Raw genomic sequence first — 13,841 nt, forward strand, 5'->3', positions numbered from 1 at the left:
TTACACTTGCCTTACGTATGTACCCAAAAACCTAAAATGAGTATCAAAATTGTATTCTAGATCATTCTATAGATCAGAATTCTACCTAAACTTATCAGTATCAATCACAGCCAAATCTGCGCTGAAAGCATTGGCTACATACACACCACCTACCAACAAAATGCATTTTCTTCCAAAGCCTAGCAAGCATCATCTGCTGCTGACCATCACAGTTCTCAAAAGCCCCAACTCCAACACTTCCAAATTTTATAGAGGCATCCATTACATCCGCAGTCCTATCCATATGCACGGCCTTACCATCTCCAACATCCACAAGCGTCAGTCTGCCGATCTGGACAATCAGCATTCGCAGAATGTGAGCCAGGACATGAGGGGCTGTGTACACAAGATTCCGGTCTGCCTGAAGCAACTCGTTAGTGTCTAGCAGTACACTGATAATGCAGTTCACCCTAGGGCGGTAGCAGAGAGCAATGCTGGGGCTGTCGACTATTTCAAGAATTAGGAAATTCTTGCCCAAGTGCCCGGCGAGTGCGAGGAGCTTCCTGCCAAGGGTATAGCTGTCTAGCTTAGGCTGGGTGGATAGGCCCATTTCCCAGTTTGTTAGTGAGGTGATGTATTGACCTCGGATTTGAGGGATGTTGTGATGAATGTGTTTGGGGATCTCGGCGGACATGTTTATGGTGATGAGTAGTTCTGGACGTACCTTGGGGGTTGATTGGAGGGTTTGTGTGGATTGATGTGAAGATAGATGATGCGTTGAGGATATCTGTATTAGGGAGGACAAGGTCTTTATACTCGGGCCCTGGAGGACAATTCGAGATAACGACTTGGTCTGAGTCGATTAGAAATGCATTGTTCTAGATTCTTTGTCTACATATAATGCAACAAAGCAAACGATTTCATTGTCAAGTCCAGATGACCTATTAATAGTACCAGAAACGTAAAGTCGAGTTCAATGGGACCAAGACTGGACCTGAGACTCGGGTCTAAGCCTTGATCTCGAAGAAAGCCCTTTGTGTATGCAATGAGACGACAATGTCTATGTTTCAGTCCAAGCTTTGAATTTCAAATGGAGAAAATAGGGTTCTTGTTTTACGAGTAAAGATTAGATTAGATTTTGAAGGTTATTTTGTACTTATCATATATTTATTATGCAGCCTTGAGAGCTGCTATGGTATTTCAAAAATTATATTCATCAATAGAAACACAAAAGAATTTGAGAATGTATAGAGTATACGATGCAGAGTGTTAGCCCTGGTGCAGAGGGGCAGAGGGATTCGGGAAAGTGAAAGAATGCAGCCTTAACGTCCTCTCGGAGATAATTTCAAACCTGAGCCCTGCTGGCCTAGCGGTTCATCCTGGTCTTCTTTGTTGCTATGTCCTTTGATTTTCTTTTTTTTTTCATCTATAAATTATTGTGATTTTTTTTCTGGACGTGTTGTATGGTTTCCTCGTGGGTGTGGAGAAGTTGGAAAAACATCATGCAGCTGCGGAGGTATCTTTGAGATTTGCTCGCGGACCTTGACTATTTGCTTTAAATTTCTAAAGATGCAAGATCGAGGGCTCAAGTCCTGGTTGTGGGTCTTTCTTCTGTGTCGTTTCCTGAATCCCTTTGTTTAAAACGTGACGCTCAGAACCAAATGATCTAGTGAAGTAAGAGATGCCGGTAGTATACGCGATATGAGTGTCTCAGAAAGGCACATCCATATCATTAACGTCCTCCTCCTCAAGCGCAGTGCCATTCGCACTGCTCTTCTCCACCTGCTTTCGAATGAACTGCACAGCAGCATCCAAATAAGGCCGCTGACTCGGCAAAAAGTGACCACCAGGATGCCAAACAACCGAACCATCTTTCTCCGGATTCCCCACACAGGCATCAATCAATGTGCGACTCCTTGACTCATCCACAACCGCATCCAAGGAACCAAGCACATGCAAAACTGGCGTCTGGATAGCCGGGTGCTCATAGAACCCCCGATACCGAGCTCCAGGCGCCCGGAACCCACTATAGCACAGCGCGAACTTGAGCGGTGGATGCGAGAGCCCGGCCGCAAATGACGCAGGATAAGGCATCCCCTCACTCGTTTCAAAATGCGCAAATCCATCTTTCCGTCCTGGTTCCAATAGCGCAGCCACCATACCAGCCAATGCAGCGCCCTGGGAGAACCCGATCACGCCATCGAATGGTCCTTCTTCAATGAGGGTCTTGGCGACTGTGGCAAGACCATCCTCAATACCGGAATATAGGGGTGGGTTTGCGGTGTTGGAGCGGCGCCACCAGCCGTATGCTTCGATGGATTCCTCCGGCTCGACGCTGGATGCGTTCGACGGCTCGTACCCCGGGATATCGCTGGGTTTGAGGTGGATAGGACCTGTGGGGTAGCTGGCTGAGACGTCGTGTAACGGAAAAGCCTTTTGGATATGTTTGATCAGGGCACGGCTTTTCGCATGGAAAAGGTTGCCGGACTGCGTGTAGCCGTGCAACATGAGGATTTTGAGAGGCTGTCGCGCCGCAGCCGCTGATTGTGTAGCCATTGCGAGTACAAAGCGAATTCCTCGATTGGCTTGGAGGATTTATGCAACCTCGTTCTACACCGAGGTAAGTATTTAGATGTGTCAATTGAATGAAGAACCAAGTGGAAGTCCGAAGACTTATCCGGGACTACGAGCGATAAGATAAGGCGGCCCATCGTAAAAACGCCCCTCGGTCCCTGATTACATTTCGTCACATCAACAAACCAGATCTCTCGTTTACGTCTACTACATCAAAAGTTGCTTTTCATTCTCCAAAATGGCCTCTCGAACCGATCCTGCCCAGCTGGAGCAGAAGATGGCGGAGCTGATTGAGTACGTCCTACCTTCCCGCCAGAACCCTAATCCTATACACTGTCGTCATCGTCATGCTCCGGGCAGTTTCCCATGAACCAAAACCGAGCCCCCTTCGTTTAACCAAAAGTACCATGTAAAGTGATCAGATAATATTCATCTGATATAGCGCCTTCGAGTCCCACCCCCAAGTGCAACCGCCAAATCCCCACCCAACGGCCTTCTTCCTCCTCGACTTCGTCCGCAATACTCATAGAATGCTGAAGACCGTTGACGCCGCCAAGTACGCTGCTGGCGACAACGATGCCACGGAAACCGTCAAGGAAGTCATTGGTCGCAACCAGTTCGCCAACCTGCTGCTGAACGACTCGTCCGGCAAGCTGTCGCTCATGACCGGCGGCGATCCGTCGAACCCAATCGATTTCGGCCCTGATATCAAGGCCAAGGCTAGCGCTCTGAACTAAACGAGCAAAATCTCAGACCAGCGCATCAGAGTGCTGGGCCTTATTCTCCTAATTTCTATTTCGATTTGATTTTGCGCCTTTTGCCCTGCGTGTCCTTGCTTTGCTTGCATGGTTATTATGGACATTTGGATATGATTTACACGGTTCGGATGTTCTTAGCAAGCGGGATATTTCTTTTCCAATCTGAGTTATACTCGGACTCGGTTTACTTCCAATTGAACAAGGGCAGAATACCTGCCTCTCAAGAGGTTTCGATGTGACACCCTTTGTTCAATATATTTCATCATCTTCTCTTCGGTGAATGTGTCATTCGTTTCTATGTACTATCAGAAGAAAAACAACGTCATACCCTTCAAAAGTTTTGAATTTTGCTTATTAAAGTTTCACGAATTCAACACGACCGCCATGATATATATCACAGAACCCACATTGGAATTAGTAGCATAGCCTTGGGGGTGGGTATTAACACCACTCTGCTAATATCTGCCAGCCTCCGTGAGAGCAAATAATTACTCTCCAATTCATGGGACACCATGGACCCCCGATATGCATCGAAAATGATGTCATTCATCATTCCTGGAAGCAGGAGGGATCAGCAGCAGAAAGTATGTGCACGGTTACGTAGCTGTCGCGGGAGTGGAGTCAAATTTGTTTCTGCATGAAATTCAGCTCCAGTTATAATCCTGAGCCTCTTCACCACAGCTGCGTCCGAGACGGTACGATGCTTTAGACGGGTAGTCACGGCTGCAAACACACATGACGTTTGGAATATTGTCATAGTATTCAGTGTGGTTTTACATAAGAGTTTCTGGTTTGGGGGCGTTGGCTATGGCGGTAAAGGTGGGGCGAGGCTTTAGGGTTAGTGAACTAGTTGAGGAATGGGGGGTTCGGTGTGGAATGGGGAATGAGTGGCTTGGACTTGGTCAGCTATATACAAAAGCTGTAAGTGGTGTTGTGACATGGTGTGGATCGTAACGGCTTTTCTTATGAATTAGTGGACTTTCAGTTGTAGGGGCCCACGTTATTTGCCTGTTTGAGTGGAGAGATTGGTTTGATCTCGACCGAGCTCTACTATACCGAATGTGGGATGAGGATGAAAGGTTTACGAGTGGGTAGGTTGGGGAGTGCGTATGGTACTGTGGGGTTTGGTGCAGGGCGTCTTGACAACAAGTTGTATCCGGTGGCAATGAGGGCCAGACTCGTGAGACTCAACTACACTACGGGCCAGTTTACGTTTACTCTACTTTCCAGATCACTGTGGGTACAAGGTACAACTCAGATTTGAGTAGATACACTTATGCAACAGAAACAATAAACCAGAAATCAATAAAAAACACGGCACAAGTCTAGCAAGGTGCCTTTTGTGCCAGATATCCGGAACTCCCTGAGCTGGATGCTGCGTGTTGCTTTTTTTTTTTGGTCGTTTTTTGTCGAATGCTTTTGGGGGTTGGCGAGGTATTCCATCTTCTATCTGTCATCATTCGCAAAAACCAATAATAAAAAAACGCGCTGTAATTTTAACGAAGTCGAAACATCACAGCGGAAAGATAGCAAGGAAAAACGGTTAAAACAGAGAGACTCGACGGATCAAGCCACATTCGATATCCCATTTTTGGTGGAGAAAAGGAAGAGTAATAGGTGTAGAGGAAAAAAGGAAGTACGTTTGGAATCGTATCATATCATTGCCTCCTCAATAGAAGTAACCCCACGGGATCAAACGGTATCGAATTCTCGACCGGGGATCGTTCATTGAGAAAAGGAGTTGATTTGGTATGTGACATTTTTCACGGCGGTCTCTCGTCGAACCGAACCGAAGTAGTGCAAGGTCCAAAAACCCAGATGTGGTATTTTCATCCCCATTGCTCCATGCTATTCCCCACTGTGCGTTTCAACAAGACAAAATAAGAAAAGAAGTTATTTCGTAGCGTCTCGTTTACTTGCGGCGGAACGAGCAGCCCTCGGTCAGACGGGCCTTGCCACCGGTGGGCTGGCACAGAACGGTGGAGCAGCCAGCGCAGATGACAACGGTCTGGGCGTGAGAGAAGACGGTGGTGATGGTGAAGCAGCCGGGGCACTTAACGTCCATGAAGAACGAGCGGGGCTGGGGCACAAGGGTCTATCCAGATGAAACTGTCAGCGTCTTGCAAAAATTCGACTTCTTCGGATGGTATAGATGTCGTTCGATTGGATATGCTCTTGAGGCTTCGGAGGTTCGATGTATCCAGCTGGTTGTCCCCCAAATCCATCATCACCCCTGGGCCACAATACCCATTTCCGAATCGAGAAGTGTTCGTGTGCGTGTCGGGGATTCCGGGGAATCATACCTTGAGCTTGTGCTTGCGGGCCTCAGCCTGAGGCGTGGGGTTGAGGAGGTCGATCGCGAGAACCTGGATGGGGATGCATGATTAGCCAAGCCGTGAAAGAAGATTTTGATGGAGATGTTGATTCTGGCCTCGGTTCAAAAGGCTTTTGGTGCGGGATGGGCTGGGAAGTCGAAATCGAGGGGAGAAAATTTCAGATCGAGCGAGAACGAGCGCTTACCATCTTGGCGATAAAAGATCAGCGAGGGGGTTGATGAATGGCGCTGATGGCGATGACCTTGTGTGATACTGAAGGAACCCAGGAGAAGTTTGAAGGGATTTGTCGAATGGGCCTGTCTAGGGTTTAACCCTCGCTAATTTGACCAATTTGGGGAAATTTCAAGTGCGGCTTCCGCCAATCACACCGCCTGTTTATATCCATCCAATCCACTTCCATGGTTCTGCCGCCTCTGGATACATTAGATAAGCGAAATTGTGTCTCGAGCGGGAAAGCAGTCAAGTGCGTCCTTGCTTTTGTATACATACAAGCTTCCCTCCAATTAAAACGTCTCACATTACACTCATATTTCTATGCACTCGGAGCAACCGGTGGTCAAAGTTATGTACTTGTTGAAATCAAAATCATTACCTCCTCAGATGTTCTTATCATCTCTCGAAAACCCTCAGTTGCAACACAACCGACATCCCCGCATTTTCGCCAAATAGATGAGCTAGACCGGTCGTGGTGAACAAGGTTGAGCTATGCTGCACGAATCCGACAAACTCTTAAACAACTGCGCATGAACTGGCAGTGTTTAAATCGTCTTTTTTAACGCACCCTCCACTTGTGCCTTTGTCGCCGACCCGTTCTTGCGGTCTGTCTCCTCGACATACGGGTATTTGATGGTCAGGCACCAGATGTCGATGTAGTCGCAGATGGTAGTGATCACATCGAACTGGAAAAACAAAACCAAGTCAGCAATGTGCTTGAGGAAAAGGTCAATGAAACTTACCACAAAGCTTCCATAGACTCCAACCGCCAGACCGAGACATCCGAACACGAACATCGTCTGCCCATTACCTTCACTGAATACAGGCTCGGACCAAAGACCGACCAGCGGGCCAGCACTGTCCAGCACACCGAGAGCGAGTGGCCACAGCAGGATGTTCTGGTAGGGGAAACCAGACTGCACCAAGTGACCAACAATAATGCGGCCGACGGAATAAGCATTGATCAGACCAATGTACATTCCAAAGACAACCGTGTAGTTCTCCAAGACAGCCGGGTTCAGGTACAGGTAAGCGGGGATAAGGGTCCAGATTGCCACCAAGGGCAAGAGGCCACACAGCGGCGCAATGGGGTCCTTGCCACGCTGGCGACGCACCTGCATCACATGCAAAATGCTCGATCCGATGGCAAAGAGAAGCATAAACGCACCGTACACCAGGTACCACTGCGTAAAAGGCATCTCATAAATCTGCTGCGACATGAAGCCGGGCTTGGACACACCGAATGTCTCCAACATCGGCTGGTGCCAGAAGCTACCGCCACCCATGTAGGCAGTGAATGCGTAGACAGTGCAGAGAGTGAGGATACCCTCAACAGGGCCGGAGATGACGCCCAGAGTCAAGACCTGGGTGTAGTATTCGTCCCAGGTCTGCACGTAGAAAGTCATGGTCGATCCAAACAGACTCAAGATCGTAGCCCAGGATTGTCCGAGATTCATCGCCGCCGCAAAGATCAGAACGCCCAAGCCGGTGTTGCATGCATCGACACCTATCTAAATCAGCTATTGTCCCATACTCCAAGCTTGGAAAACCTACTGTGATCGAACAATTCTCCCAATGGTCCACTCTGCCTGGTTCTCCGTCTGCAAATCCATCAGCGATGCCCAATCCGAGTATATTCAAGATCACGTACGCTTGCATGCCATCTACGGCATCAAAAGTCTGGTACAAAAACAAACCCAACGCTAAGCTCGCGTAGACCCATGGTGGACAATCCGTGTCCAAGTTGGGATTGTACCACATCACAGTGATGAAATTAATAACCACAAACATGAATCCGGTCAAGGTAATCTAGCACAAAGATTAATCACCACCCAAATCCTGATATAGATCCAATCGCATTGCCCAGGATCAAAGATAAATGCAGACGTGAATCGAAGGAAGTAGGTAAACTCACGGCATTGGGACTGCATCGCGCAAAAAAGAAAAGAACTAGTTAGCCAACGAACAAAAAGATCAAACCCTCCCAACTGAAGCCTATGCTTTATAGCTTCCATAAAGGCTCCATAGCCTAGTCCAGTAGGAGAACAAACGGAGGGAAAACTTACGCCATCCCCATAGGAAAACACCCAATCACACATTTGTTATAGAACGGTTTGAGGATGTACAGACTGATGAGCGAGTGATCGATTCCAGCATATTTGTAGTTCCGCAAATTAGGCAGATGATGTTGGCGAATGTAAACCATCTCCGCTTGGTATGCGCCTAGCTAGCCGCGTCCGTGTCGTAAAAAGTTCGAAAGAAACCGGAATGCTTTTCCTTGTGCACGGCACTGGTAAGCTAAGAGGAAGAAGATTCGTTGCGTTCGTAGCAGGCCACTTTTCGTCCCGAGGCCCTTATGTATGTCCCTGGAACCGGTAATGAGAACGGCGCACGGATCGACGCGATTTGATTCGGTAAGGTTGAGGGGAGGAGAGGAGAAGGGCGCAGGTGCGTGTTTACGCGCTCGGACGGGGGAGAGGATTGGCGTAGCTCGAAAGAAAAGTCGGAGAAGAAAAGGGCGGAAGGTTTTATGGGTCTTCCCGCACGGAGAAAAGACTGGGTGGAAAGTGTCAAGATCGGCGACGGTTTTGGTTGGGGAATTACTACTCCGTACAGTAAATGGAATGGCTACTTGGTGTCAATTTTTTTTTCTTTAATTAACTAAAGTTTTTAATTTCATTTTGCCTGTTTTTCCCTTCCGCCCTGCGATGAACCCAAAAGAACTACAATTTAGGGTATCATTTCTATTGGGGTCGAGCTTGTGTTTGTTTACTTTTTGCATTCTCTCAACCAAAGCCCCACGTGCAACCGTCGTGGTCTATTATTTCCGCGGCAAAGATGCCAATGCATACGGCGATCCTCTTTGTAGGGAGTGGGGTTTACCCGAGGCTTTGCTTTCGGTAAGTCCAGACAAGAGCATAACCGATTGGTAAATACTATGTGTAAAGACTCATGTTTTTTCAAAAGATAGGAAATGGGTAATGAGATCTCCATTTGATTTGGTATAAGTGATGCGCCATGCCTAGGTACACGATACAGAGTAATGCAGTTCCTTCTTTCCATCACAAACTTCCAATAAGTTGTACTCATGTTCCGAGTACAAATTGTTCGATAGAATAACTCTGCATGGAATAACTCTGTGGCAGAAACCCTTGCTGCAGGAAATTCAAGGTTTAGGAAACGGATAAGGTGGAGTGGGTTCCGCTTTGCGGCCCCAAAGCAAAATAGTAACGAAAAGCCCACTTAACCGACAGGGCTCCAGGGCATCGGGACAAGAATCCGACTTTGCATCGACTGGATGAGAGGAACGGTCTTGTGCACAGTCTCAGCCCATCCCTCAACACCCCACGACTGCTCACGTCGGATCTTGCGCTCTTCCAAATTGGCAAACTGCCACAGATGGTGAACGGTGTTCAGGTCTCCAATTTGAACAAACCACGCGCCTACACCCTCCATGACCTCTCGTCGGGCAGACAGACCCCGACGCCAGTGGGTCTCCCACTCTAGCAGGTTGCCTGGGTGCAGGGTGTAGGATCGAAGCTCGAACAGTCCGCCGAGGCGGCGGGGCGGGGTGGTAGGCCAGAACGAGAACTCTTGCATGAGAGAAGTCTTCTTGCTCTTGATTAAGCTTTTGAGCTTGCGGTCAAAATCGCGGAATCCGGGGTGCTCGGAGATGTTGTGCAAAGAAGCGTGGTAGCCCTCATAGCGCTGGTATTCCCAAATGTGAACTAAAAGGGAAGGTAAAACCCAAAACGGTCAGCCATTTGGGAGACAGAAATTACAAAAGGAAGATAAGGAGAAAAAAGAATTTACCAAAGGTATCATTGTCGCCAACTTGCGTGCGCCAGCTTCCCACTAGGTTGACCCGGTTCTCTTCCGTTCCAGCCATGCGAGGGTACCACTGGCCCACGAGATCGACATATTCATCGACCTTATCGGGCTTGACATCGTGAAAAACGACCGAATGAACGTACTTGCCGCGAGCCAGTACCTGCGAAAACGATCGCTCGATATCCTTATCGAAATGCTGGCCTTCCTTAGTACCGTAGATGAGCGACGACAGGGGCCCACGCTTGTTTGAGCTTTCCTGCGCTTCTTCGTCTCCTAGATAACGGTGCATGGCGAGTGAGCCTAGTGCCTTTTGATCCAGAGCATCGGCCGCGTCAAATGCAGGGCGAACTCGCTCAACGGTGCTCGCATTGCTCACATGCGGAGCAGTGGGAGCGGACTCACGGGTAGGGGAAGAGGCAGAAGCATTGACAGACTGACTCTCTTGCTGTTCCTTTCTCTTGCGAGCCTCTTCAAGGTTCTCGCGAAACTCCTTCTGTCGCCGATTGAACTCCGCGGCGGAGTCAGCTGTTACATCTCTGATGGAGGGGGAACGAAAGGCCACGGCGGATGAGGTGAAAGGCCGCACCAGCGAGGATGCTGGACGGAGCAAACGTGGACCCAGCATGATGTGGTATGAAGTTCTTGAGGATGTGTAGATTTATGCGGAGAGAGAGAGACAAATGCAAAAGAGCCAAGGGGGGATGTTATGGGCGCGCTGGGTTTGAAAGTGGGGAGAGAAGTGGCAGGGATCAAGGGGCCGCTTTCAAGAAGAGTAGTTACACATGTATACGATGGAGGGGAGGAAAATAGAAGTAATAAGTGGAAGGAGGGAATTGGAGGGGAGAGGGGAAGATGAAGACGGAGAGGAGAGTTCTGGAGCAAAGGAACCTTGGAAGGGGAGAAGACACGCGAGAGATGCCCCGGAGAGTATGAGCGTATCAGCGTCGACGGTAAACCCGGGGAAGGCAGCAGAACGCTCGTATTTTACCGTTTCGACCAGGGAGAATTATTATTCCGCTGACCTTGGGCCGCAGATTGATTCAATCGGAGGCAAATCTCAAGAGCGACGGACGTATGAGAGAGCTGGACATGGTGCGGGGAAAGGTGAGCTCTAGCAATGACTCCGTTTAAGTGGTTTAGTCCAGGTTTAGTCTTGGTACGGTCCCACCTGGGGCGTTTACGGGTAATCATGACATGGGGTATTGGGTGAAATGGTACCACATGCCTGTCTAGATCGATTCTATTCATCTTGGAAAATAATAGACAATTTCTTCAACTACCTAGTCTGTGATTGTTGTCATATTTTTCTTCATTTTGGCGTACCTGGCCGCTGGTAACCTAGGTGCTAGGTAACGGGTGATCGTCGGCCCTTAAGCCGTTATGACGAAGGGGACTCCACATTCCTCGCAGCAAGAATACCCCTATAATGATCAATGTAAGATACTACTTTCATTGCGCCGGTAATACTCCGTAGCTACCTTAACATCCCATGCTATAGAAGTCGTTGCAGTGTACTATCGATGCAACAATTATGCTTCGGTTAGGCGCGGGTATTGGTACCACACGAACCATCTCAGATACCGTGGGTCATTCCACTATGACGTCGCCCATTGCTACCCCTAGGTAGGTCCGGCAGATCGACCGGGATATTCTGCACGCTTCCCTATTACCTGGGGATCAAGAGCTGTTAAGAATGATTGGGTATTGTGGTGTCACTGCAACATCTTGTCATACATTAAGGAACCAGGGAATATACTCTATCACGCTATCAAGCTTTCGCGGCTATGGCTTCCACGTGTTTTCGGCAAGAATCGGGAAATAAACTATAGAACATGGCCATTTGTACAGATAGTACCTATAAGAAAGACTCTTTAAAGGCGCAACGTGATTAGATCCAGTAAGATTATATAGATGTGTAAAAGGCAGTGGTAAAGGTAAAGAAAGCCAACCTCGCTGAAATGCTTCGACGACCAGAGACGAAACCATGCAAAGGTATCACTCCAGAAGCGGGTGTTGGTATCCGCTGTGTCCAGGGGTGATAAAAGGGGAATTTGAAAGGAAGAGAAAAAGTCGTGTCACAGGCCGACATCAATCAAGGCCTACATGCAAAGGGGAATCAACGAACTCGTGGGATGGGAAAAAAGGCAACCAGAGTCAAGAAGGAAAGAGCGCAGTGTAGCTGGGGTGATAACGGAATCCACGTCGCGACAGATAAGATCCCGATGCCAATTCGTCAGGTATCTAGAGGATGACACACTTTGGGCCAGAGCCACCACCTCCAACGGGCTTGACGTCCAGGGCAACCTTGGCAGCTTCATAGAAGCTCTCCCGAATCCCACGATTTTGAACCGCGGAACATTCTGCAGTCAATGTATCAGCCGAATCCATTACATGCAGTAGTTAGGACAACGTACCCAAGTATTTGACCGCGCCAATTTCCTTCGCTTTCGCCAATCCTTGATCGAAGGTGATGGCACTAGGGTTGTCATTCATCTCATCATCTTTCCTCAGATCGCACTTCAGTGCCGTGAGCACAACCTTGACGCCAGGGCAGTTTTCGTTGATTTCAGCGATCCACTTCGATCCAACGTTCTCGAATGAGTCGCTGCTGTCGACCTGTATACGCCCGCGTTAGCTCTTTTCTTTCCTTTCATCCCCTGCACAGTCAATTTGGTCCTCAATACTTACACTGAAGCAAAGCATGAGCACGTGGGTATCCTCATAGGACAGTGCGCGTAACCGGTCGAATTCCTCCTGGCCAGCTGTATCCCATAGCGATAGCTCCATATGTACATTGTCGACAAAGATGTCTAGAGGCGCGTATAAGTATTTAGTCGGAGGGTGAGTATGGGATCTCGGAAGTTTATACCGTGAACGTAGTTTTCTAAATGCGCATTGTCAGCAAGCGCCTCGATTGCAGGGATCTTCAGAGCTTACCAAAGACAGTTGGTTCGCTGTGCGCGCAAATCAATCGCAGTTAGAATCTTGTTCACATATTTCCAATCTCAGTGGGGTTTTTCTTACTAGACAGTCGGGAAGAATCTAGTTCATAGAGTGATGTTAGTTATCATGTCTAGTGTCTCGGAGGAGAAGCTCGGAGAGGGGGAGAGGGGGGATTGCGCACCCTCTTGTAAAGACGTTCAGCGCGGAGGTTTTGCCACAGGCACCGTCACCTCTATCAAGCTGTAAGTAATTTATTCAAGTCTGGGACACTTCAAGGATTCAAACTGACAACAGCACCATCTTGCGCTGGACAACCTTTTGACGACCGCATAGCTCCATGGCGAATTAAAGGGGTTGAAGCTTGAATGGTTATGCGCAACGGCGAGGGACTCGTGTGGATACAAGCGAAATTTCCAAATGATAACAAAATGAATTAATTAGAGCGAGGTCGTCTTGAGGCAAAGCGCGGGGGGGGAATTGTGTCGGAGGAGGAATTCCAGCACTGCCCGAGTCGATGACATCGCGCGCCCTGAAAGGGATCGGCGAATAAGGTACCACTTTCCCCCTTCTGGTCCACCCCTCGGCTCCAAACCCTCCATCGTCACGGCGCGAGCTGACTCTCTTGGACTTCGGACATTGTCTTGCCGCATTCATCAGTTTCATGGGTGATTTGACAAGTTAAGAGTGGGCACCAATCGGTGGATCCCATTGCGCTGCAACAGCTCTCAAGACTGGCTGGGTTTGGAACCGGCATGCAGTTAAGTGTGTCGAGGGAGGTCGATAGAAATCTACCTGCAGTGTATGTCTAAGTAGAAGTGACCGGACGAGAGTGTCATTTGAATTATTTGGAGTTCAAGGTGTCAATCTTCGAAGTGCCCCATAGCCAAGAACCGGTCATACTAAGTAAACAATTCCCATTAGGCAGCACTAATGTCTGATAATGATACATGTCTATAATTATATTATAATGCCTGATGGAAAGGACCTTGACAGCTGAATCAAGGTGGATATATCAAGTGATATTTCCTTCCATGGTTGGCCTAATTTTCAAGTGCTGGAGTCGTTATGGCGTTGACCAGTTAGCGGGTTGGGCGGGGAGCTGCGATAGTGAAGGCGGACGCAGCTCTCACTATCTGCCGTTTCAAGCTCCTTCAACACCCCACGACCAGCCTTCCTTCTCTCCTCTTTTCCTCTTCATTCTTATTCT

General features: G+C 48.5%; 7 protein-coding genes across 7 annotated transcripts; 1 reads left to right on the forward strand and 6 right to left on the reverse strand.

The window, feature by feature from the left end:
• Window positions 1-73: 73 nt before the first annotated feature.
• Window positions 74-673, reverse strand: N7484_007366 (uncharacterized protein; the record flags this gene model as incomplete). The annotated part of the gene is made up of 2 exons (XM_057117753.1): window positions 74-85; window positions 143-673. 2 exons carry the CDS (start codon window positions 671-673, stop codon window positions 74-76), a joined length of 543 nt encoding a protein of 180 aa, XP_056970788.1.
• Window positions 674-1,689: 1,016 nt separating this feature from the next.
• On the reverse strand, window positions 1,690-2,535 carry N7484_007367 (alpha/beta hydrolase; the record flags this gene model as incomplete). The annotated part of the gene is made up of 1 exon (XM_057117754.1): window positions 1,690-2,535. The coding sequence occupies one exon, from the start codon at window positions 2,533-2,535 to the stop codon at window positions 1,690-1,692; it is 846 nt and encodes a 281-aa protein (XP_056970789.1).
• A 256-nt stretch (window positions 2,536-2,791) lies between these two features.
• Window positions 2,792-3,290, forward strand: N7484_007368 (uncharacterized protein; the record flags this gene model as incomplete). Its single annotated transcript, XM_057117755.1, has 2 exons — window positions 2,792-2,847; window positions 2,996-3,290. 2 exons carry the CDS (start codon window positions 2,792-2,794, stop codon window positions 3,288-3,290), a joined length of 351 nt encoding a protein of 116 aa, XP_056970790.1.
• Window positions 3,291-4,911: 1,621 nt separating this feature from the next.
• On the reverse strand, window positions 4,912-5,904 carry N7484_007369 (40S ribosomal protein eS27). The gene is made up of 3 exons (XM_057117756.1): window positions 5,832-5,904; window positions 5,615-5,677; window positions 4,912-5,406 (listed from the first exon to the last, which is right to left on the reverse strand). Exons 1-3 carry the CDS (start codon window positions 5,832-5,834, stop codon window positions 5,224-5,226), a joined length of 249 nt encoding a protein of 82 aa, XP_056970791.1. The 5' UTR covers window positions 5,835-5,904; the 3' UTR covers window positions 4,912-5,223.
• Window positions 5,905-6,405: 501 nt separating this feature from the next.
• On the reverse strand, window positions 6,406-8,066 carry N7484_007370 (aminoalcoholphosphotransferase; the record flags this gene model as incomplete). The annotated part of the gene is made up of 6 exons (XM_057117757.1): window positions 6,406-6,546; window positions 6,604-7,367; window positions 7,415-7,461; window positions 7,512-7,669; window positions 7,776-7,785; window positions 7,927-8,066. 6 exons carry the CDS (start codon window positions 8,064-8,066, stop codon window positions 6,406-6,408), a joined length of 1,260 nt encoding a protein of 419 aa, XP_056970792.1.
• A 1,037-nt stretch (window positions 8,067-9,103) lies between these two features.
• N7484_007371 (NIPSNAP family protein) lies at window positions 9,104-10,316 on the reverse strand (the record flags this gene model as incomplete). The annotated part of the gene is made up of 2 exons (XM_057117758.1): window positions 9,104-9,588; window positions 9,674-10,316. The coding sequence occupies 2 exons, from the start codon at window positions 10,314-10,316 to the stop codon at window positions 9,104-9,106; spliced, it is 1,128 nt and encodes a 375-aa protein (XP_056970793.1).
• A 1,616-nt stretch (window positions 10,317-11,932) lies between these two features.
• rho3 (Rho family GTPase RHO3) lies at window positions 11,933-12,973 on the reverse strand (the record flags this gene model as incomplete). Its single annotated transcript, XM_057117759.1, has 8 exons — window positions 11,933-12,051; window positions 12,106-12,307; window positions 12,380-12,501; window positions 12,561-12,575; window positions 12,629-12,645; window positions 12,716-12,733; window positions 12,816-12,866; window positions 12,924-12,973. 8 exons carry the CDS (start codon window positions 12,971-12,973, stop codon window positions 11,933-11,935), a joined length of 594 nt encoding a protein of 197 aa, XP_056970794.1.
• Between the last annotated feature and the right edge of the window lie 868 nt (window positions 12,974-13,841).

The sequence above is a fragment of the Penicillium longicatenatum genome (assembly GCF_028827895.1).
Source record: "Penicillium longicatenatum strain IBT 33135 chromosome Unknown contig_4_segment0_segment0, whole genome shotgun sequence".
In the NCBI taxonomy this organism is placed as follows: Eukaryota; Fungi; Ascomycota; class Eurotiomycetes; order Eurotiales; family Aspergillaceae; genus Penicillium; species Penicillium longicatenatum.

Coding starts and splice junctions, on each gene's coding strand:
- N7484_007369 (XM_057117756.1), bottom strand. Junction 5,407..5,614: donor CCCGCAAGCACAAGCTCAAG/GTATGATTCCCC, acceptor TCATCTGGATAG/ACCCTTGTGCCCCAGCCCCG.